Source organism: Pongo pygmaeus, chromosome 4 (assembly GCF_028885625.2).
Source record: "Pongo pygmaeus isolate AG05252 chromosome 4, NHGRI_mPonPyg2-v2.0_pri, whole genome shotgun sequence".
Classification (NCBI taxonomy): Eukaryota; Metazoa; Chordata; class Mammalia; order Primates; family Hominidae; genus Pongo; species Pongo pygmaeus.
In genome coordinates, this window is record NC_072377.2 from 34440551 (window position 1) to 34464026 (window position 23476).

Here is a 23476-nt window from a genome sequence, read left to right on the forward strand (position 1 = left end):
TTGACGCTTTCTCCATTTATTTAGGCATAATCCTTCCCTCTTTAAAACTAAAAGCAATTGCTATTTTGCCATTTGTGGCCACCTTGGAAATGTGCCATTTGGGTCACCTACCAGAGAAAACACAGTTGATTGACAGCCCCAAACGCTGCTTCTCTGGATCCACTGTTCCTGTTCCTGCCAAGGAGCTCTGTTTCTGTACCTGTTCCTGCCAAGGTTACCCCTTTCCTGGCTGTTCCCAGATAGTGACTAACAAGACGGGGGGTAATAGTGTTAGCCTGTTCGTACAAGAGTTGGGACTCCTCTAAGGAGCAACTTTGGCTGGAGGACTCCTGTTTGGGCTGGGTGAAGCTTTCTTGGAACTTCACTGCATCTGAGAGGCTTCCTACCCTATCCTCTTTCCTTTCCTTTCTTCTTTCACAGGTGTTTGACTTGCATCAAGATAAGAAGACTTTCCCTTCCTATTTCTGCTTTCTCCACTTTATCTTTCATGCTGTTTTCTCTAATGAACCTCTTACATGTCAAATCCTATCTTGGTGCCTTTTTAAAAGATCTGAACAGATACATTGTTTCTATAGCATTTACCATGTTCTATCACGGATTATGAGTCATGGTATAAATGGCTATGCCACCTGTTAGGCTGTAAATTCCTGGGCATAGAGACTGGACATTTGTCAGCTTTATGGTCCCCAAATATCTAGTACAGTGCTTTGCACATACTCAGTACCTCAAGCTGTTTGTTAAATGAATAATGAGTATAATGTGTTGATATATTTATGTGAAGTTTGAAAAAGTGTTTTTGTATGCTTTACCTTAGTTGAACATCCTAATCATCCTAGAAAATAGACTGGCCAAGCCAACAAAAGAAGTTGACCTCACAGGAAGGTGAGATTCACTGAGCTTGTCTGAAAGTTGTTGGAGTCCAGATTTGTGTTCCCTGTTTGTGCTTAAAGCACTCTAGCTTTCTGCCAGGGTCATAATAACAAGACCTAAACCCAACAGCTTACTATGTGGTAGCAAACACTCTAAGTAACTTTACATGGATTAGCCCCTGCAACCTGCACAAAACCCTTGTAGGTAGATGGAATTATTTTCTCATTTAACAGAAATGTAAATGCCCAAAGTCATGCAATCCAGAGGTGGCATAGCCAGGATTTAACCATTGTGCTCTTAATCTTTAGGTTACCCTATAGCAAGCAGCTATTTGTGAGTCATTGAATGAATAACACAAGTCAGCAGCTAGAGGAAACATGATTTGAACTTAAGTCTTCTACAACCTTTTGTCAATCAAGGAATCCTTTGTTCTATATCCCTGAGGTTTTGGCATTCAATTTTAGCTTGAAGGAAAATGCAATTATTTCATCAGTGTTGTCCAACAGAACATTCTACAATGATGAGAATGTCTTACATCTGCACCATCCTATATTTTAGCTACAAGCTCTATGGGGCCTTTGAGCATTTGAAATGTAGCTAATGTAACTGAAGAAATGAAGTTCTAATTTTATTTTTATTTTAATTTAAATAGTCCCATGGGATTATTAGCTACTATATTGCTCAGCTTAATTCTAGTCTCTTCTCTGATCATTTCATCTGAACGTGGTCTCATTTCTCTGGCAGTTAGTTGAGTTTTATTTCAAATTTTAAGCTGATGAATTCATTGTGCAGTTCACTGAAAATGAACTAAAATATCCAATCAACTCATGACAGGCAAATTCAATATGCCCAACTCAGTCACCAACCCAAGGATGCTACTATTTGGAGGAAAAAATTTCTAATTTATGATCCTAATCTAAGAGGATATTTATTCCGGCCTAAGGATGATTTTAGGCTTCTCTTGTGGCCTAATCTTTCTCAACTGGTTTCATCTTCCCTGGTTGGATGCTCTGAGGGAAGTAAGAGACAGGAGGACCAGAGGAAAATGCAGACATTTTTCTTTGAGATATAAAATTTTAATTCCAAGGGATGATAGCTACTGGGGATTTGGGAATTCAATTAGACTCCATGAAACTCTTCTCGTCAAACAAACAGACAAAACAAAGAATTGAAAAAAAAACAAAACAAAGAGCAAGAATATTTTTCCCATGTAAAGAAAAAAATGTTCATCTTTACCTGTTCAGCATGATTTTTGTTTTTTGCTCCCTGCATTGCCAGCTCTGGATTTACATAACCATTTTTAACTTTCTCGATAGAACCATACTCGTACATTCCATCTGATGACAATGGAGGGTCCTGAGGGGTTTGCTGTGGGGGAATGCCCTTTGCAACATCTGTAAGTGGGGCTTCAGAGATACTGCACAGATGAACAATAAAACACAAAGTGAGCACCAACGCAGAGAAGAAGAACATGACCTGGAATTCTGTACCCAACAGTCTTCCCAGTTCCAGATGGGCCCAGTCTATAGCACCCAAAAGGTAACCCAGGGCACCTCCAAAACCTGGAAAGCAAGAAAAGCTATGTTAGCATATTTAGCAAATTATCATTCATTTTCCTCATGCATAGACACTCCCCTTCAGTGGGAAAACTCCCTGAAGATAGCAGAGGCAGCCTGGATATGATTGGAAAAGCAATACAGCAAGAGGCTGGAAAACACACAGCCAGGCAATGTGGGTTCAAGTTTTGTCTCTAGCATTTACTTGCTGTGACCTTAGGCTTCCTCACCCAGAACATGGAGGTAATAGTAAAAGAGTAACCTACTAGTAGAGTCATGATTTGAAAATAGAAAGTGTTCAGGATGGGGCCAGACACATAGCAAGGGCTTACTAAATATTGCTACCATCAGGGATACTGTGACCTTTCCAAAGTGTATTCTCTAGACTCCTTTTGAACTTAGATTTCTGACCAGAAAAAGCCCCAAAGAAAACCAATTTCTGGCAGCAATAAAATTAAATGACTTGTAGTTTCTCTATTATTAAGCTTCCTGGGATGACGTAAGCTTGCAAAGATCAAACACCCTCAAAAGCTGTCTTTCTTCCTCTATTAGAAGCTCAAGGTACTTGTTCCCAGTTGATAGCTGGGAACAGGAAATAATGAGAACAAAAGTTTAAACATGAATTTTTAAAAATCTTATTATCATTTCACAGGACTCCAACCTGAGGTCTTTTTGGCGCTTGTTTTATCTTTTCAGGCTTAAACATAGTGTCACTTAAGGGATACTGAGGAAAGGCTCCTCAAAATCTATTCAACCCTAATTATCCGATATTTAAAATCCCATTATTAGTTATTCCTTTTTTGAGTTTCTGTTTTAAAATACACGTGTTCCTGGTATGGGCAAGAAATTACTCAGCACCAAAGTAGTAACTGTTCCTCAGATGTTCCTTCTGGTGCAGACAACAATGACTTCTGATAAAGGTGGGGAGATAGCATGGTTGGGGAGGTGGCAGTGGACATATTATGGGATGTCGAGGGAATTAAAGAGTTCAGTGCTGAACACATCCACTACATATGTCACAAACTTACGTAGGACTGATCCTCCTGTCAAAATTCTTCAAACGTCAAACTCCCATCATGCCTAGCAACCACAATTTATCTAGCTGAACAGATCAGCTTTCATTTTTGTTTTTGATTTTTTTTGTGTGTGTATGAGTGAAGTCTCTATTTTATTTCTCAGATAAGGACAATATCTTCACAAGCTAGAGAATCAAGGAAGAAAATAGAACTAAAGGAGTTCCTCTCTAACCCTAAATATCTAAAGTTACATAAACTCTGACCTCAAGAACACAAACCTGAATGTCAAGTACCATGAATCCTAATTTATTCAAATTAGTGAGAGAGTAGACGATTTTGGTCACTTCATATTCTGGTTAGTTGCAATTTAACATAGAGACTATTTAAGGAGGACCAACAATCTAATCATTGGATTCCAAAAATAAAGCATCATTAGCATGTCCTGAATGCTGAAGTGTTTTAAGGCAGAATTACAAGAAATTGTGGCCAATAGGGCACAGTGAAGTAAGACGTATAGTCTCTGGAAGCAAGAAATTTATGGTCTAGTTATATGTGAAGAACATATACATAAACAGATAAAGGACAGATGATGGTGAAGTGCCCAGGATTTGAGAGAAAGAGAAGGTCCTGAAACAGCCACACTCTATGACTGATTCAGAAGAATGTTCTGGGATTTGTAGCGCCTCTGGTTATTATTAGACAATGACTATTCAATTGTGGAGATGCAGAAGGTATCAAAGTCATGCGTCAAGCCAAGCAATCAACCAATAAGAATGTATTAAGTCTGCTCCCCAACCCGTTACGACAACCAAAAATGTCTCTAGATATTGCCAAATATCTCTGAGGGAAGGAGGTTGAAAAGTGGCCCCTAGTTTAGAACCCCTGACCTAAGTCAACCCTATGACAGACACATTCCTTTTTTGAAACTATCATTTGTAAACAGATCAAGGGTTTTCACATTGCCATTCAATTTCCTATCACTTATGCCTCTATCTTTCAAATTTTTGTTCAGCTGAGCATTACTGGTTGCCTCAGTTGGAAGAATAGAGAGCAGAAGACCCCTGCTCATTTGAAAGAATTGATATGTGAAATAAATCCTCCACTGTGCAATGGAATGGCAGTTTTATTTTATGGAAAAAATTTAAGGATATGCATATAATGATAGATTTGTATTAGAGATTAATTTGGACAATTGAGTCCTACAATTGGGGAGTTTCCTGATGCAGTTGCATGTCTACTGGTTTACTTTAGTTCAATAAACATGTATCGAGCACTAAATATATGTAAATGACTCTACTAGCTTCAGGGGATATAAACATAAAAAAGACACAGTTTCCCATTTTTTTCCCCAGAAGGTGGTTTCAAGTGAGAAGCACATAATGGGAGAAGCTACTTTCAAAACAGTAATAAATGATAAGCTAGAACTCAGAGCTGGGTACTCAGAGTACAGAGGAGTTTCGAAGAGTCAATTATTGGTGCTAGTTAATGGTATCAAGGTGATGTCGATTATTAGTAAATCTGACAGGATTCCTCTTCATTAGCAATGAAAGTTATAAGAATTCAGTATATCAATGAATTCAAAAATTTTGGAGGTAAAAGGAGATTTGAAGAATTAGATGAGAAAGCTATGAGCTTTAGTGACTCTGTGATGGAAGACCACACAGAGGGAAGAAGGGACTTGGAATCGTGCCTGATTTCCATTCCCATCTTTGTGCTTTCTAGTCATATGCTCTTGGGCACTTCTTTGAGAAACAAGGGTGGTGCTGCCTCCTCATCTGAATTTAGTGAGGATTAGTGCAAATAATCCATGTCAAGCCCCAGCACATACCATGGCAGAACCAGACCCAAAACTGAGTTCCCTGCTGACTTCCTATAGTAACCCTAATTCCAAAGCCTCCCCTAGAAGCAGAAGATAGCTAATGCACTGAACCAGCTGAAGGCAGCCTGCCTGGAACTTGCTGAAAGTATTTAGTCATTTTAGGCCCAGTGATTAGAACTAATGGATCATTCTGAGGGCTGAAACCTGGGCTTACCCCTGATCCTATTGTGGCATGTAGCAACTATCAAGAAAGTAAAATATATCTCAAACTTGGAAAGTGTAAAAATTGCAACTGCTTGATTTTTAAAATATTCCTCTAGAGCAGCCTTCTTAAACTTTAATGTGCGTGCAAATCATGTAGGCACCTTGTTAAAATGCAAGTTCTGATTCTGAAGGTCTAAGGTGGAGCCTGAGATTCTGCATTTCTTTCAAGCTCACCACTGACACCAGTGCTGCTGGGCCAAGCATCACTCTTTTGAGTGGCCAGGTGACAGCAGTTTCCAACTAATTTCCTTTCTTGAGAAATGGCACTTTGTTGTCACAGGATATTTGACCCACAATTCATAACTGATAAAGCACAGTGATTTGCAGTCCTGTAAAATTAAGGTAGTTTGCAGATATGAATAGGGTTTTTGTAGCCTGGTAGGGAAATTACTCCAAAAGTATTACAGAGGGGTTATACTTTTATTGTCTTGTAGAAGGTTAACCAGGTTCATATTTAGTCTAGCATTTTTTATTTTGCTAGACACACACACACACACACACACACACACACTTCCTACAAGAGCCTGGGGGAAACTCTTCTTATATCTTCCCCATTGGTTTCTTTATTAATGTGTTAATTTAAAACCTTGACATAATCTGTAACTTAGAGAATTATTAGCACTCTCTTATCTTAGGGAAGGGGGTAAAAAAAAAAAACAGGAAGAACTGTCATATTTGTCCCAAAGCTACTGTTTTGAAGTAGTTGTAGCTGCAAGTTACAATAGTACAACAGGACATGCCAGGAAAGCAAAGTGGCCACTGGGGGAATTATCCTAACAGAATATTAAGACACTGGAAAAAAATATTTAAACTTTATCTATTTGCTGCCTCAGATATGATGAGGGCCAGTAGAGGGCTGTAGGGATTCATTAAAGGCCTTTCTTTTGCTTCTTCTGCTTAAGCCAAGGGTTTTATCTTCAAAGACAATCTCCCCAACAAAACCTAATTGCGCTATGATAAAGGCTGATAGTTTTACCATTTTACCACCTCCCACATCTACATCCAGACTGTATTTACCTCTGCTGCCAAAATCAGCCTCTGTGAGGCCACTGGAATCAATCACCAGGCTATTGGGCAAGCCATAAGCCAGAGCGTTCGGAGGACATCTGCTGCCACATTAGATAACAAGCTTTTACAAAGGGCCAGAAGTGGTCCAGCTGGCGCCTTCCTCACCAAGCCAGGCTGTGTTGTCAAACTCAGGAGAATAAATGGCTTTAGAAGACAGATGTCATATTTCATAACTAATGATGCAACTTGAACAGTGGCCCATCCTGGAAGAAGTCCAAATATATAGAAATATGTAAAAAATTGTCTTTAGTCCAGAACTATGACAGGTAACATGGGAAAGTGGGAAACTGTCAGTACCAAGGAATCCAAAGGACGAAAGGAGACTCAAGATAGTCCATCTAAATCAAACTCTGCACCTACCATCTGCCTGTAATTGCCTGCAGGTATCAGGTGTGTGGCTTAGCAAGCTCAGCACCAGGGCTGACACAGCTCAAGTCATGAGAGCTAGCTATGTGCTGATTGCTACTTTACCTCTGAAGGAGGACAGACTAAAGAACTCTCAACTTTCCATGGGGTTCATGAGAAAGTCGTTCTGCTTCTTTTCTACATGTTGAAAAAAATAGCAATGAAAGTGTCAGATTAGGTGCATGCTTCCTACCTATTCCCACCAGGTACATACTAAATCCAGGACAGTTAACATAAGTACCAGCTACTCTCTCTCTCTCTCTCTCTCTCTGTGTGTGTATGTGTGTGGTGTCCTTGAGCCATTTGTTTATCAATAGAAATTGTTGGAGCACCTATCTTCACCAGGAACTGTGCTAAACACTTGAGATACATCAATGAGCAAGACAGACATGACCTCTGCCCTCTTGGAGGCTGAGTACAGGAAAAGCAGTCAAAATGATACATGTGTTGTGTTCCCAATGAAAAGAAAAAAAATTAAAACTAAAAAAATTTTTAAATTAAAATTTAAAAAAATGATACATATGCTCTGGTCAAAGACCAGCTTGACCAGACAAGCTGATCCGATATTTCTTTAGGTTTACAAAGCAACTTTTCTCTTCAAAGATGCTGAGATAATATGTTTAAAATATTGCTCACTGTTTCCATCCACCTACCTCTAATCCTGGCAGCCCTTTCTCTCATTGGGCCCTTCCTTCACATTTAAGCTGGGCCAGGATGCCTTATTGCTTTGAGGACAGGATGTAACAGTAGAGAGCAGAGAAATAAGAATGGTTTGTCTTGCTTCGGAGTTCCAAAAGTCCTTAGGCTGCGAAGGCATGGAGAGTAGATTCACTAGAAAATGTGCTTTAAGAACCAGGCTTCCCAGGCTAGACAGCGCATTCATGATGGGTGCACACATATTGGTAAATCCCTTAGGCAGTGATGGTCTTGCTGCCTGCTTGATGGGCCTAGCTAGAGTTGGAAGGTGGGAGGAGAGGAGCAGAGCCTCCCCTGGAAGGCTTGGGGGATCCAAGAGCAGAGAAGATAGGTGCCTCGTTTCCTGGTCAGACCCCATGGAGGCAGTAAGAACCCCAGGAAGAAAAGGCTGTGCAGGAGGTCAGGCATTAATTGGCCTCGTTCTAGAGCCATTTATGGCTGTCTTAGCTTTCTTAAAGTTTACAGAACTAATATTTCCAGTTCTAAGTTGTAATGGCTCAGCACACTGTGAAGTATTTTGCAAAATGTTTTAACTCCTCCTAGTGGTGACCAGGGAGCACAGAGCACAAATGCTAGAATGAAAAAGCTCTGGACTAGAAGTCATCAGCTGAGTTAGACAGCCCCTGTGAGCCACTGCAAACCTTCTTGGTCCCCACCTGCCTCCCTTGCTCCAGCAGCTGCTGCAGTGACCAAATCTAAGCCAGCTCTGGCCAGCTTTGCACTGGACAGGTGCATCTGGATGGTGCCTAACCTGAGGGAAGACACAAACAGCTGGGGTTCAGGGCTTACAAAACCCATGGTACAACCCTTAGTCAGTCAGTACAGACTGGATTAATCTTCCCTCATTCATCTCCTACATGGAGAGTTCTTTGGTGACTTTCCTAAGCCTCCTCACAGCCACCACTTCCTTACTCTTGCTCTCTAGAATCCCTTCCCAAATAAACTATCTGTATACAAACCTCTGGGGTTCAACTTTTAGAGGAATCCAGACTAACTCATGAACCACATCTTTGGTTAGCTGGTTGGCTGGCTGGCTTGTTGGTTGGTTGGTTGGTTGGTTGGTTGGTTTTGCCCCTAGTCTACCACTAACCAGCTGTGTGACCTTGGGTTAGCCACTTTACCTCTCAACAACACAGCTTAATCATTAATAAAATTAGGATGTTAAAATTGAATACCCATCCCACCAATATTTTTTGAGCACCTTCCATATTCCAAGCACTATTCAAGATAGTGGTGGTCAATGAACAGGAAATACAATGTTCTTGTACTTGAGGAGCTTATATGATGGTTAGAGAGACAGACAATAAACAATAAACAAATAGCACTTCTCATCATGGTGGACCCTAGAGATAAGATATTTCAGGACTACAGCAAGAAGCTGCCAGAGTGCATGGATATGGGCGGCCACCTTAAGGAGCTAAGGGAACAATTCAAAGAATGTACCAAGCCGTATGAAAAGTCTGAAAATGATCTGAAGGCCCTAAAAAGTGTTGGGCAGATTGTGAGTAATATGCTTAAACAATTAATTGAGGAAAAATTCATTGTTAAAGCTGCAGATGGACCAAGATATGTTGGGAGCTGTCGTCGACAGCTTCACAAAAGTAGCTGAAGCCAGGAACAGGAGTTGCTTTGGATAGGGCTACACTAACTATCATGAGATATTTACCAAGAGAGGTGGAGTCACTGATTTATAACATGTCTCATGAGGATCCTGGGATGTTTCTTATTCTGAGATTGGAGGGCTATCAGAATAGATGCGGGAATTGAGGGGTTACCACTTACAAACCCAGTTATTCCAGCATGTAGGAATAATACCTCCAAAAGGCTGTTTGTTATGTGGACCACCATAAACAGGAAAAACACTCTTGGCACACAAGCTATTGCTGGCCAGCTGGACTGCAACTTTTTTCCTTTTTTTTTTTTTTTTTTGTTTTTTGGAGACAGGGTCTCACTCTGTTGTCCAGGCTGGAGTGCAGTACTGCGATCTTGGCTGACTGCAACCTCCATCTCCCAGGCTCAAGTGATCCCCCCACCTCAGCCTCTAGAGTGGCTCAGACCACAGGCATGCACCACCATGCCCAACTAATTTTTAATTAATCAATTAATTAATTTTTATTTTTTATTTTGAGACGGAGTCTCATCTGTTGCCCAGGATGGAGTGCAATGGCGTGATCTCGGTTTGCTGTAAGCTCCACCTTCTGGGTTCAAGTGATTCTCCTGCCTCAGCCTTCTGAGTAGCTGGGATTACAGGCATGCACCCCCATGCCTGGCTAATTTTTGTGTTTTTAGTACAGATGGGATTTCACCACGTTGGCCAGGCTGGTCTCGAACTCCTGACCTCAGGTAATCCACCCACCTTGCCCTCCCAAAGTACTGGGATTACAGGTGAGAGCTACCACACCCAGTTACCCAGCTAATTTTTGTATCTTCTGTAGAGATGGGGTTTCACCATGGTGCCCAGGTCCACCTGCCTTGGCCTCCCACAGTGTTGGGATTACAGGTGTGAGCCACCACGCCTGGCCAGGACTGCAATTTCTTAAAGGTTGTATCTAGTTCTATTGTAGACAAGTACATTGGTGAAATGGCTCATTGGATCAGAGAAATGTTTAATTATGCCAGGGACCATCCACCATGCATCATTTTTAGGGATGAGTTAGATGCTATTGATGGTTGTTGGTTTTTCAAGGGTACTTCAGCTGACAGACAGATTCAGAGAACTTTAATGGAGTTACTGAATCAAATGGATGGATTTGATACTCTGCACAGAGTTAAAATAACACAGACCAAATACACTGGATCTTGCTTTGCTGCATCCAGGAAGATTAGATAGAAAAAAAATACATATTGATTTGCCAAATGAACAAGCAAGATTAGACACATTGAAAATCCATGCAAGTCCCATTACAAAGTATGGTGAAATTGATTATGGAGTAATTGTGAAGTTTTCAGATGACTTTAGTGGAGGAGACCTGAGAAATGCTTGTACTGAAGCAGGTATGTTTGCAATTCATGCTGATCATGGTTTCGCAAAACAGGAAGGCATCATGAAAGGTTAGAAAGTGGCTGATTCCAAGACGCTAGAGCTTAAATTGGACTATAAACCTGTGTAATTTACTTTTTGATGGCTATACAAAAGACGTTGGCTTAATGTGAAAATGAAGTTAAAGAAAATACTATATGTGTTGCCAATGATCTCATTAAAAGTGTATGAATAAAAATATGAGTAACATCATACAAATTAGTATAATAATTCAGTAATCCAACTTTTAGGATTGATATGGAAGTTTATATGTTTGCTAATATCGCACATATTGCAGCAGAAGTTACAAAAGAAGAATGTGTTGATGCTTTTTGTATTTGCTAGGTGAGTATTTTGTAAAACATTGAAAATTATTTGAGGTAGTAGGATAAGAAAGCATTTTTGTGACTTATTTTATATCATTTGTTTTCCTCATTCTAAAAAGTTGAATAAAATCTGTTTGATTCAGACCTACAGAAATAAATAAATGAAAAAATAATACAGTGTCAGGTAATGATGGGTGCCTCTGTGACAGGAGTCAGGGCTGGGGGTGTGTGTTTGTGATCAGAGTAACAAAGCAAGGAGGCCAAAAGCCAATTGCCAATTGGTACCTGGGAAAGCACTTTCGAGCAGAGGAAACAGGGAGGACAAAGTCCCCCAGATTCCCACTTCTCTAATCTGACTTTGAGATTCTTTGAGAGTTGTGTTGATCCCATTTGAATGGAAAAGAGATGGCAATTTGGAGACTCAATCACTCCAAATTGCCTAAATCGCCCTTATTATCCACAAGCTGAAATCCCTGTATCCTTGGTTTCTGCCCTGGCCACATCCTTTCCAAGCTGCCTGAATGAGGAGATGTGAAAGTCTACCACGGGTGGAACTTCAAAGGTTTTGTTTGATGAAACAAAACCACTCATCTAAAGACGATTCATAAAGAGAAAAGGTTAAAACAGTCTCAGACATGAAGTGGCTCCTTTCCTCTGTGTAAAAGGTTTAGTCAAAGAGTCCCTTGTTTCAATTTCATTTTTAAGACTCTTTTCTTAGCCCTTAATTGTTTGCTATTTAGAGCATTTTTGTTGCATGTTCGCATTTTTTGTGCATACTTTGAAGTATTAAAAAACAAAAGTTAAAAGAAGTTGATATCTGACAAGTTACCCATTCTTCTTCCAAGGATGTAGTAGGGCAAGTTTCTCACTGAGTCATTACAAATAAAATGTTTGCAGGGGTAGTGGGGATAGCAGAAATCAAGTAAATATAAACATTTGGCATTTCATCTCATTAGATGGTTCATTGTGCTGTGCCTGTGACCCTTGCAAGGTGGTTATTAACTAACACGGTGTAGAGATTTGCAAGCCTGTGAAGGTACAAAAGCTCAGAAATGCTGAGGCTACTTTGCAGTGAATAGGAGGAACCAGGAGCTGAACAGGGCTGGCCTTTCCTGTCATGCCTGATCCCAGCCTCCCACCAAGCGAGAAAGCCCACTGCTAAGAATAGCACAATCTTGGGTTCAAGTAGCAGAAATACGCTTGGTTAGACTCCCTGGGCACAAAAGAATTTCCAGTCTTCCCTGGTGAGTACCACTCTGTTAGCTCACTGGGTTCCACAGCCTCAGGTGCACCCAGCAGTGAAGGATCTGTGTAGTGAGAAGATGTGGGTGGACCCACCAAACCTACCATGGCTACCACATATGCCAGGGATGGAGGAGGATAGAGTTGCCTTTAAATATAAAAGACAGAAGCTAGAGGAATTAAATGTCTCCCTAGGAGCCAGTACAGTCTTTTCTCTAGAAAATCCCCCAAAAATGTCAGAAATATGCTGGGAAATATTTTGGTAATGAACCCTTGGATGCTTATTTATGAAGCATTTGGAAATGCTGGGCCAGAACCACAGCCCTGAAACAAACAAAAAGAATTTCAATTTACTGGGATGATTGGATTCCTTGGGTGAATAATATTTTGCTGTCGATAAAAATCAAAATGGGCCCTGACACTGAGCACGCCTTTGCCAGAAAATGTTTGTTTCAAGCGGAATGCCTTAGTTATCTCTTTGCCAAGGGCATGTAAATTCAGAAAGTTTGGCATGTATGCAAAGACAGGGCAGAGGGACAAGGCCCTGCTTGTTATTTTCAGTCATCTTTTAATGCAGATTTTCATTCAGAGTGAGGATACCACAGACGGGTCACATATCCCACATTTAACTCACCAGAATTCAGCTATTCACACTTTGAACACAGGGAGAAAGAGAGAGATTGCAAGAAAGACAAGAGTAACATTTTAAATACTATGGATAATTCTATTAATTTCAGGAGTAAACATTAAAGGAGAGACAAATCTGCACATATATATATGTGCAGGTTTGTACACACAAAACAAAGCATATTGTATTTTATGAGCAATCTGAGAGATATTTATGAATAGTGTCGATTGTCATTGTCACTGAGTCAGGGACTTTAGAATCTAAGCCTTAAACAAAGTGAGAGACTCCACTGCACTGTCCTACAAGAGGAAGATGTTTTAAGTTGTTTTTCTAGTTGGGGAAAGAAATTGCTTTGAGCCATCCACACAACCTCAGCTGCTCCCGTATGACCAAAGACATGCACCGGAGACAGTTGGCTGAGGTTCGGGGTTCAGTGCTGGTCATGAGACAAAGAAAAGTAATTAAATGAGCATATTTGTCTAATTGATGCAATTTGTCATGTCATGTAAAACCATGAATTAGAAACAGGGTTATGTAACCCTCGGGTCTCCTTTTACACAGCTAACATGTTTAAGTGCCTGCTAACAGCAAGGCAATGAATTAGAAGCCATGGGGAATTTGCAGGTAAACCCTCATGGGAGAGTTTACGAATCTTGTAGGAGGGGTAGATAAATACATTGTAAATTACAATACAGGGAAGAGAGTGAACAAATGCGCAGATCAGGTAAAACTGTGAGCAGGCATGTATATCACTCCAAAATATAATTATCCTTTAATTATTTACTCATATATGGGACTTTAAAGCTCTAATTCATTTTGTTATAATAGTCTTGGTCTTTAATTATTCTTATTAAGCTAACATTCAACTGTGTTTGCATTTTATGTGATAGCTACCAGCTTTGACTATTCAATAGTAATTACTCCTTCCTTTTTGCTAATAGAACCCCAATGTGGTTTAGGGAGATATATGACCAACTCCCAGCAAAACCCTCACTTTTCAACCTCCTTAGGCCACTGAATGCTCACATAACCCAATTCTGCCTAATGAGAAACAAGCAGAACTCTGGGGGAGGGGAGGTTTCTAGGGCAGATTTGCTTTCTTCATTTAAAGAGCGAATGTAGGCTCTTTCCCCATTCCCCCTTCCTTCTCCCTGACCCTCCTCTCCCCTCCTCTTGTCTTGAAACAAACAACAGCTATGGACCTGTAGCAATTGTCTTGTATCCAGGAGGCAACATATCCATAAAGCTGCCAAGGAAACATTAAATTGTTGGCTCTGACATCTAGCAGCTGACTGAAAGCCAGCAGACACCTACTCCCAGACTTTTTGTTACATAAGAAAAATAAACATCTGCCTTTAAGCCACTGTTTTGTGGGCTTTAGCGACTTGCAAACAAACCCTTCCTAATCACTCTATTCCCTAAGCATATACCAAGTGCTGATAGGGAAGGGGCCAAAAACACGGGGAAGGGCTGAAGGAAATCAGCCTGGATTTTTGGGTGGCAGTACCAGTCCCCCAAAAAGATCATTAAAGTGCATATAACATTGTCTCTCATTTACACATCCCTTATCCTCTCACTCATTCACACATATGTTACCTCTGGATAGCCCCCTTCCCTCAAGAAGTTTATGGTGTAATGAGTGTGATTAGAAATGTATTCAAATAACTAACATGGAAGGTGGAAAATGGCAGAGGCCAAGAAACAGACATAAGAAAGTAGCCCTTTGGGGCTGGACTGTTTATTTAAGCTGGGAGATGGTAAAATGTTTTCCTCAGGGTGTGAGCCAAATTTCCCTTTGCCACCAACTGCCCCTCCCTCCAAGGATGGGGTGGAGGTTGGAGGGGTGAGGGGGGGTGGGGGAGATTTTCTTCCCCTCCCTGCAGGACAGGGGTGGAAGGATTTTAGAAGATCTTAAAGGGAGCATTCTGCATGAGAACCTGAGAACAGCTAGATTGGAACACAATACTCCAGTTCCACAACTGCTCTTATGAACACAAAAAGACCTTTTGTGTTTTTCTTGTTTATTTGAAAATTCTAGAATATCTCATTATGCAAAGAAGGAAAAGAAAAGGGACTGGGGAGGAGGGAAGAGAGAGAAAAGCATGTGTGCTCCATCCACATCCCATCCAAGCTTCAGGAGCTGGACTCAGTGGCAACAAGGGTAAAAGTGAAAGGGCTCAATTATGGGCTCAATTGTGTCCCTGTACTCCCCCGATTCCTGTGTTGGTGCTCTAACCCTCAATGGGTCTGTATTTGTAGACAAGGCCCTTAAAGAGGTAATTAAGGTTAAACGAGACTGTAAAGGTGGAGCCCTAATTCAAATCCAATAGGACTGGTGTTCATATAAGAAAAGGAAGAGACAGTGAGGGTGCAGGTGCACAGAAGAATGGCCACGTGAGGACACAGCAAGAAGGCGGCTGTCTGCCAGCCAGAAAGAGAGGCCTCACCAGAAACCAACCCTGACAGCTTCTTGGTCTTGGATTTCCATACTCCAGAACTGTGGGAAAATGAATTTCTGTTTACCTAGTCAGTGATATTCTGGCATGGCAGCTCAAACAGACTATAAAGGCCCCAGGAGGAGATGAAAATTCAGGATGTATGTGTGATCAACTGCAGCCTCAATGGTCTCTTCCTGATGGAGTTATTATCTACCTCACTGGCACCTTCATGTTCATCTACTCAATAAACTTTTGTGCTTTGATTATTTTGTGGATCTAGTCCCCGACCAAGTTAGAAATTAAGTATACCTGCAGTTTAGAAGGGAATGAGGGCCCTTGTTCCTAGAAAGTGAGTGAGCATTTCCAAGCAGCTTTCATCTCCACAGGCAGAAAAGGGGAAAGAAACTTTCAATGTGAGTAAAGACCCAGAACCTGAAGAAGGAAGGGCTGGCTCCTTCATTTGTCCCATTGGTATTTATTTTGAACACCTACAATATGCAAGGCAGTGGTAGAGGAGTGAGGGATGCAGGGAATAAAACAGACCTGCCCGCTGCTCCTGGGAACATGATGAAAAATTATTCAGAGCACAGAGAATGTGGAAGGAGTAATGGGAAGTAAAGCTTGGAGAGTAGGATGGGAACAGATTGTGGCAGCTTTGAACTTCTGTCTAGGAAAATATTATTTACCCATGAGGCACATAGGGAGCCACTGCAGCTCATCAAGCAGGAAACTGTCCTGGTCATGGTTGGCTTTTAAAAATATGAATCTGGAAGCTATCAGTTGGCTCAATTGGAGTGGGAAGAAACTGGAGACTGGAGAACAGTTAAAGGATGAGTACTGCAAACCAATAATAAAATTCTAAGGCCTCCAACTGACTGAGTGGACACCCTTCTTGGCCAAGGGGATCCCAAAGAAACCTGAAAACCTAGTTCAGGTCATGATGAGAAGGTAGGTGTTGGACATACCCTATTATAACCCCTCCCTTTGGAGTTTAGACAGAACTAACCAGCATTAACATTAAAATAGAGATCTTAAGACTGCCATACAAAACAGACTCTTTGTAGCAATAGGATGCCAAATTCCAACCTGACTCTGGTATATCATCACATGACAGATAACAGACCCTGAAGAAAATTAATGCATTTTACCCAAAATATATTTCTTTGATATATCTTGAAATGGCCTTGCAAAGCCATCTTTTGTGGGGTTTTTTTTTCCTGTAGAGAACCTCCTTCCCTTACTAGTTTTTTTTTTTTAGAGAGCCTGACACCTTCTAAGACTCAAAAAGAGACATTTACCATCTATTCTCTCTGAAACTTGCTATCTGGAGGCCTCATGTACATAACAAGAACCTTGGCTTCCACAATCCTCCTTAACTCAAGCATTTCTTTCTGTTGACTTCAACTCTTTAGGCAAAGCTTAACTCTGAATCAATTGCCAATTGAAAAAGTTTTGACTCTACCTATAACCTGTGAGCCCCCCTCTTCAAGGTGCCCCAACTTTCTGGGCCGAACCAATGTATTCCTTACATTTATTGATTTATATCCTTGCCTGTAACTTCTAGCTCCCTAACATATATAAAACCAAGCTATAACTCAACCACCTTGGGCAACTGTTCTGGGGACCTCTTGAGGTTGTGTTCCAAGTCATAGTCATTCATATTTGGCTCAGAATAAACTTCTTCAAATATTTTAATTTTTTTTCCATCAACAGTACTAAACCTCAGATGAGATGTAATAAGAGCCTGAATGAAGGTAATATTAAAATTATTGATGTTTGCTGGCACCATACTGTATACTAATATCAACAGAAAATCTCAAAAGGGATATATTGTCTTAAACTCATAGAAATACCATCAATGAAAAGAGTCAAACTCTGTAAAATATTTGAAGAGATATATTCTGAGCCAAATATGAAGACCATGGCCTGTGACGTAGCTCTAGGAGATCCTGAAACATGTGCCCAAGGCAGTAGGGCTACAGCTTGGTTTTATACATTTTAGGGAGACATCAGACATCAATCAATACATGTAAGATGTACATTGGTTTGGTCTGGAAAGGCAGGACAAATCAAAGTGGGGCTCCCAGGTCATAGGAAGATTCAAAGATTTCCTGATTGGCAATTAGTTGAAAGAGTTTATCTGTAGACTTGGAAGCAATAGAATAGAGTGTCTGGGTTAAAATAAGGAGTTGTGGCAACCAAGGTTCTTATTATACAGATGAAGCCTCCGTGTAGCAGGCTTCAGAGAGAATAGATTGTAAACGTTTCTTATCAGACTTAAAAAGGTGCCAGACACTTTAGTTAATTCTATCCTAAATCAGGAAAATAACTGGAAAGGGAAGAGTGAGGTGTATGGAAGGTAGATTTTCCCCACAAGAGACAGCTTTTCAGGGCCATTTCAAAATATATCAAATAAATGTATTTTGGGGTGAAATACTTCTGTTTCTTTCAGGGCCTGCTATGTTATCATGTTGATACCTAATTACTACAAACAGTCTGTTTTGTCAGTTTTAAAGTCTCTGCTTTAATGTTAATGCTGATCAATTGTGCTTGAATTCCAAAAGGACAGAGGTATAATGAGGCATGTCCAACCACCCATTCTCATCATGGCCTAAACTAGTATTTCAGATTTACTTTAGGATTACCTTGGCCGAGAGGAAGGGTCCTTCAGTTAGCTAGGGGTTAGAATTTTAATTCTGGTTTACAATACTATCATGTATTGGCCTTGGAAAAGTTTCCCTAACACAGAGTTTTGTCTTTTAATATCAAGGCAACAAAGCATGGGTCTTTTAGCCACATCTAATACAATTGTAACCTGGGAAGTGGTGGCCACATTGTCCAATGTCCTGTAGATCAATAAACTCTTAATATCAAGTTCAAAAGCCAGGAAGTCTCCCATGACCTTGTAATTAACTTCAACAAATTATAATAAAACAGAAGGAATTGTCAAATTCAAGTTAGGAAAATGAAGTTGGAATCTATTCTGAGACTTTCCGGCTATGGACCACGGGCAAGTGACTTAATCACCGAACCCCCTCCCCTACTCCAATCAGTGGACTTCAGGTAAATATTTAACAACTGGCATTCCAAGAAAAAAAAAGCCATGATTCATAGCTTTGCCAATTTCTAAAGTTTTAATACTGCCATCATGGCCGGTTTCAAGCCAGCAATGTGATGTCAACAAGTTCACTGAATTCCTAGAATTTGACAATTGATTCTCAACAAGCCAGCATGAGCCAGCTATAAGCACACCACTGCTTCCAAGGCTCAGCTTCCACATCTGAAAAATGGGAATCACACCACCTCCACATGGCCATTGTCAGGACTGAGATAATGTAAGTGAAAATACCTAATACAGGGTTATTAGCATACATGGGGTATTTGAGAAATGTTTGTTCAGTATTTACTGAGCATCTACTATGTAGAAGACACTTCCAGGAACTGAAGATTCATCAGAGAACAAAATAACAGGTCTGCTCAGCTGGGATTGATGTTCTAAATGGGAGAGACAACCAGAAAGAAAAAAGAGAAGGAGAGAGAGAGACAGATGATAGATAAATAAATAGCCAGTCCGTTAGTCTGGTATTGATAAGCACTAGAAAGAAAAATCAAACCTGATAAGGATGAGGAGAAAGAGGAGTGGTCATACTATGTCAGGTATGGTAGCCAAGAAAGACCTCACTGATGAGAGATATCTGATAAGAAATCTGAGTGGAATAAAGGCACGACTATGGGATTATATGGGGAAGGGTGTCCCAGGCAGGGCAAGAGCTCATGCCAAACCCTGGGGCAGGTATGATGGGGTGGGCTGACCCCAGAGACAGAAGGAGGCCAGTGGGGTGGGAGCACCTCAGTGAGGAGACACAGGTGAAAAGTGCAGTGGAAAGGGAAGCCAAGAGCAAAGGTGAGGCAGGGGGAGTCTCAAGCCCCGGCCATGTCTTAGGTGCCTTTAAACACCTGGAGACATAGTGGGCAGGGGCCAGTGACAGACGGGGCTGCACTCCTGCCCCTCTGCCTTCCCTACACAGAGGAGGATCTACCAACTGTTCTCCAACGGCCTCACTCCTTCATGTTTTCAACTATTCAAATGTTTGCTCAAATGACAAATATTGGCTCCAATGGCTTCCGTGGGCAGGCAGCAGTCTTAGCTCTAGAGACAGAAACTATGAGCAAAACTTGAAATCTTGCTTTTCATGGACCTACCTGGCCATGGAAGGAGACAGAATACATCAAAACATAAATAAATGCATCGGCTGGGCTACAAAGACAATCAAATAAGGTGGGCTGATAGAGTCCCTCTCTTAGATATAAAAATCCTCTTGGGCCAGGATCCTCCTGTCACCTTATATTTCAATGCCTAGTTCTAGTACAGTCCTAACTGGTGCTCTGAGTAGCATTGCTCTAAACAATTGACCAACAGTAACCAAAGTAGGCTGGCAACAGCCCCAAGAGATCAAGAGAGCCCCAATTTTCCTCCTGACATGAACTTTTTCAAACCACAAGGTTGAGGAAATGCCAAACTTTTATATAACTAAGAAATCTCTAAGACATGGAGTTTTTTGTTTGCTTGGTTTGTTTTCTGTTTTTGTTTTTTAAACCTGCCACAAAATCATCTGGGGTCTTTATTAAATAAAATACAAATATCTGGGCCCCACCTCAGACTCACTGAATCAGAATAACTGGAGAAGGAGCCCAGGCAACTGTATTTTCAATGACCTTCTAAGGAATGTGGATGCTACATTGCTGATGCTTGAGATCCTCTGCTCTAACGCAAAAGTACAATCCACAAGGCTTCTTTTCATTTCAGTTGTAGTTGTCTCCACAAAGCATTCTTAAGAAGGCTCTTCTGTAAACTTCCTTTGCAGAAACTGCAGCACTAGTCACAAGCTGACTGTTCAGAGAAATACACAGGGAGACAGTGCCCGCATGACGGGAGCAGCCCATCAGCTGACCTGTTCATTCAAAAAACTCCACATGTAGAGACACTGGATGGCTTTAGTGGAAGTGCCTCATTGTCTGAGGAGCTGAAGAAGAGACTTTCTAGAATATTCCCTACCTGTGAAGAGCGCATGGTAGTGGAGGCCCTTCTCCTTGTCCTGATGGGAGCAGACATCAAATAAGTAGGCTTTGATGGGCCCATCAATGAAGTCAGCAGCAAAATCAAAGAGAACGACACCTATCATGGTGACACTTATGGCCCAAACCAGCTTCCTCCTTGGGTTAGCAATCAAAGCTAAAAGAAAAATAAACATTGGTCTCCTAAATCCTGTTTTAGAATCATCCACGTTTTGTAATTTCCACCTAAACTTCTTGCCATAAAATCATCTTCCTTGCTTTTATTTTGCTTTTTTTTGAAATAAAAATAGCTTTATTTTTTTTTCAGGTTTTAAAAATTATGCAAGCGAATGTCCAGAAAACACAAATCTATGGAGACAGAAAGTAAATTAGTGGTTGCTTAGGGCTGGTGCATAGAAGAAAAGTGGACGTGACTGTTGATGGTAATGGGTTTCTCTTTGGGGTGATGAAAATGTTGTAGAATTAGAGAGTGGTAATGGTTGCACAACATACTAAAGGCACTGAATTGTACCCTTTAATTAGTGAAATTTCTGGTATGTAAAATATCTCTTTAAATAAAAAAGTATGCATGCTTATCACAAGCAATTCCAATTCTATTAAAAAAGCTGAGGGAGATGCTTCCAATCCCAGCCCCAGCAAAGGTCAGGCTTTAAGGCCTCCTTTTACGCACTTCTGCACATACAGACACACGTGTACAATGGTAGTCAAATGCAGTGCTTCTCAAAGTTTGGCATATTGAACTATCGCTTGTACGTCTTGTTAAAACACAGATTGCTGGCCCCATTTCCCAAGACTCTGATTCAACTGGTGGGCCTGAAGTGGGCCGGAGAAACTGCATCTCTAACGGCCCCTGCTAATGCTGAGGGGCAGGTCAGAGGCCACATCTTTGAACAGCACTGACGCAGTAACCAACTTTCTTCATATAATTTCAGCTCCTCACAATTTTTAACAGCTGGATTTTCATTCTATGGATACGCTGTAATTCATTTACGCAACCTCCTATAAAAGATACATTGTTGTTTCTCTTGTTTCCGTTTGTTTTTTAAACTTAAGAATAGCATAGATTATATACACATTTTAAAAATTGCAGTATAAAATTAAATAAACAATAAGCCTACCCGCCACTTCTCACCTCCTGTCCTTTAGTAATCCTCCTTAGAGTCAACAACGCTTATCAGCTTTTTGTTCATTCTCCTGGAAATATCCTACATTTGTACATTTACACTTTCTTTCAAATATGTACAAATAATAATTGATTATCCTGCCTCATAATCATCTATTCTGCTAGCTTGAGAGTTAATGATCTACAAATGTGTGCTATTTTTAGTGATCCTTTTTGCAATGCAACTTCATTGTACTACCATCAATTACTGATTAATTGGTAGCTGATTAATGGCTAGAAAAAATGCCTACCCTCAGGTTTGTTTTTGTCCAGAATTTGCAATGCCAGAAAGGTCCTCTTGAACTGATGGGCTTATGCCCTATGCCTATTAAAACGCTCTACATAAAACTATCAACAGAATTAATTCATTTGAATACACAGATGACTTACTGTAAATATTTATGGAGCTAGTTGGCAGCTGGTCAATTTGATAAGAGTATTAAATAGAGCATAATGGGCTCAAAAAGTAACTCAATTGATAAATATGTAAAGATATTCAATTTGATAAAATAGATACAAATTTAATAAAATAGATACAAATTTAATCCTATTTTTAAATCTTCACAACAATGAAAGATATTTATTTTGATATTTCTAGAAGTAGAGGCTCCCCAACCACAGAATCTGGGTCAAATTTGTCAAAGGAGAAGTTCATTGTAACCAAGGAGAGATCAATTCTAACAAATTTCTACGAAATGTCAAACACATTAACATTCTCCTCCTGCAGAGGTACACACTAGGACACATATCCCTGCCTGACCACCTTGTGCAGCCCACTTACCTGCTACAACAGTATCCCCATTGAGGTACAGAGCCATGCCCACGAGCATCATGACTCCCAGGGTGAGGATGTAGGGTCTCCGGCGGCCCCACCTGGACCGGCAGTGGTCGCTGGCCGATCCGACCACGGGCTGCAGCAGGAATCCCAGGATGGGGCTGAGGAACCACACAATGCTGTACAGGCTGCTGGGCAGACCCACGCTGAGCAGGACTGGGGTCACGTACGCTGCCTCCACCGCGTAGCAGAACTCTCGTCCGAACATGGCCATGCTGTGCATGATGAGTCTGCTGGTGGGTCTTTTAGGCGGCTCCACAGAGTCAAAGAGACCATCATCAGCTAGGGATTTATAGATGTGGCGGCCAGCCTGCCCACTGTTGCCACCCATGGCCACTGGGAGAGGAACCTTCCTGAGAGCCCACCACCTCCTGCGTGGTCCTAGGGTGTGTGTTTCAAACTGGATTTGACGTGGAGCCTGGCCGAGCAACCAACAGAGATGGTCAGGCTGGGGGAGGGGCTCAAATTCTTTCCTGCCTCTAAGATCACAAGTTATGATGAGAGGGAGGGGGTGGTGCTGGAAAGCATGACAGAGATTAGCAGCTGTGAATGAGCCCTCTGGCTCCTTAAGACGTTGGAATATTTTTCTAAAGGGATCCTCCTTTGTACTGTTCCCTCTCTCTTTCTTTCTCTCTCTCTCTCACACACACACAATTACACATGATCACACACATGGCTTCTCTCCCTCTCTCACACACACCTTATTACATGTGATCACACATATGGCTTCTCTCAGACAGTATTACACATGATCACACACACGGTTTCTCTCTCTCACACACGTTATTGCACATGGTCACACACATGGCTTCTTTCAGATGCTATTACACATGATCATACACATGGTTTCTCTCTCACACACACATGCTATTACACATGATCACACACGGCTTCTCTCACACACACATTATTACACATGATCACACACATGGCTTCTCTCTCACACACACATGCTATTAAATGTGATCACACCCGGCTTCTCTCTCACACACACGCATATGCTATTATACATGATCACACATGGCTTCTCACACACACATGCTATTACACATGATG

The 23476-nt window shown here is 41.1% G+C and overlaps 1 protein-coding gene and 1 pseudogene across 2 annotated transcripts in view; one reads left to right on the forward strand and one right to left on the reverse strand.

Annotated features, from left to right (window-relative positions):
- The window catches only part of SLC45A2 (solute carrier family 45 member 2), a 38140-nt gene extending 15279 nt beyond the window's left edge, over positions 1-22861 (reverse strand). Inside the window, exons 1-3 of one of the 2 annotated variants that reach the window (XM_054488511.2) lie at positions 22367-22861; positions 20404-20580; positions 2107-2432 (exon numbers count right to left, since the gene is read on the reverse strand). In XM_054488511.2, coding sequence (XP_054344486.1) covers positions 2107-2432; positions 20404-20580; positions 22367-22751 — 888 coding nt within the window. In that variant the 5' untranslated portion in view covers positions 22752-22861. The remainder of the gene's footprint in view (positions 1-2106; positions 2433-20403; positions 20581-22366) is intronic. The other variant, XM_054488512.1, reaches the window with a different exon arrangement.
- On the forward strand, positions 9025-10804 carry LOC129036869 (26S proteasome regulatory subunit 10B-like; annotated as a pseudogene).
- Positions 22862-23476: the final 615 nt, after the last annotated feature.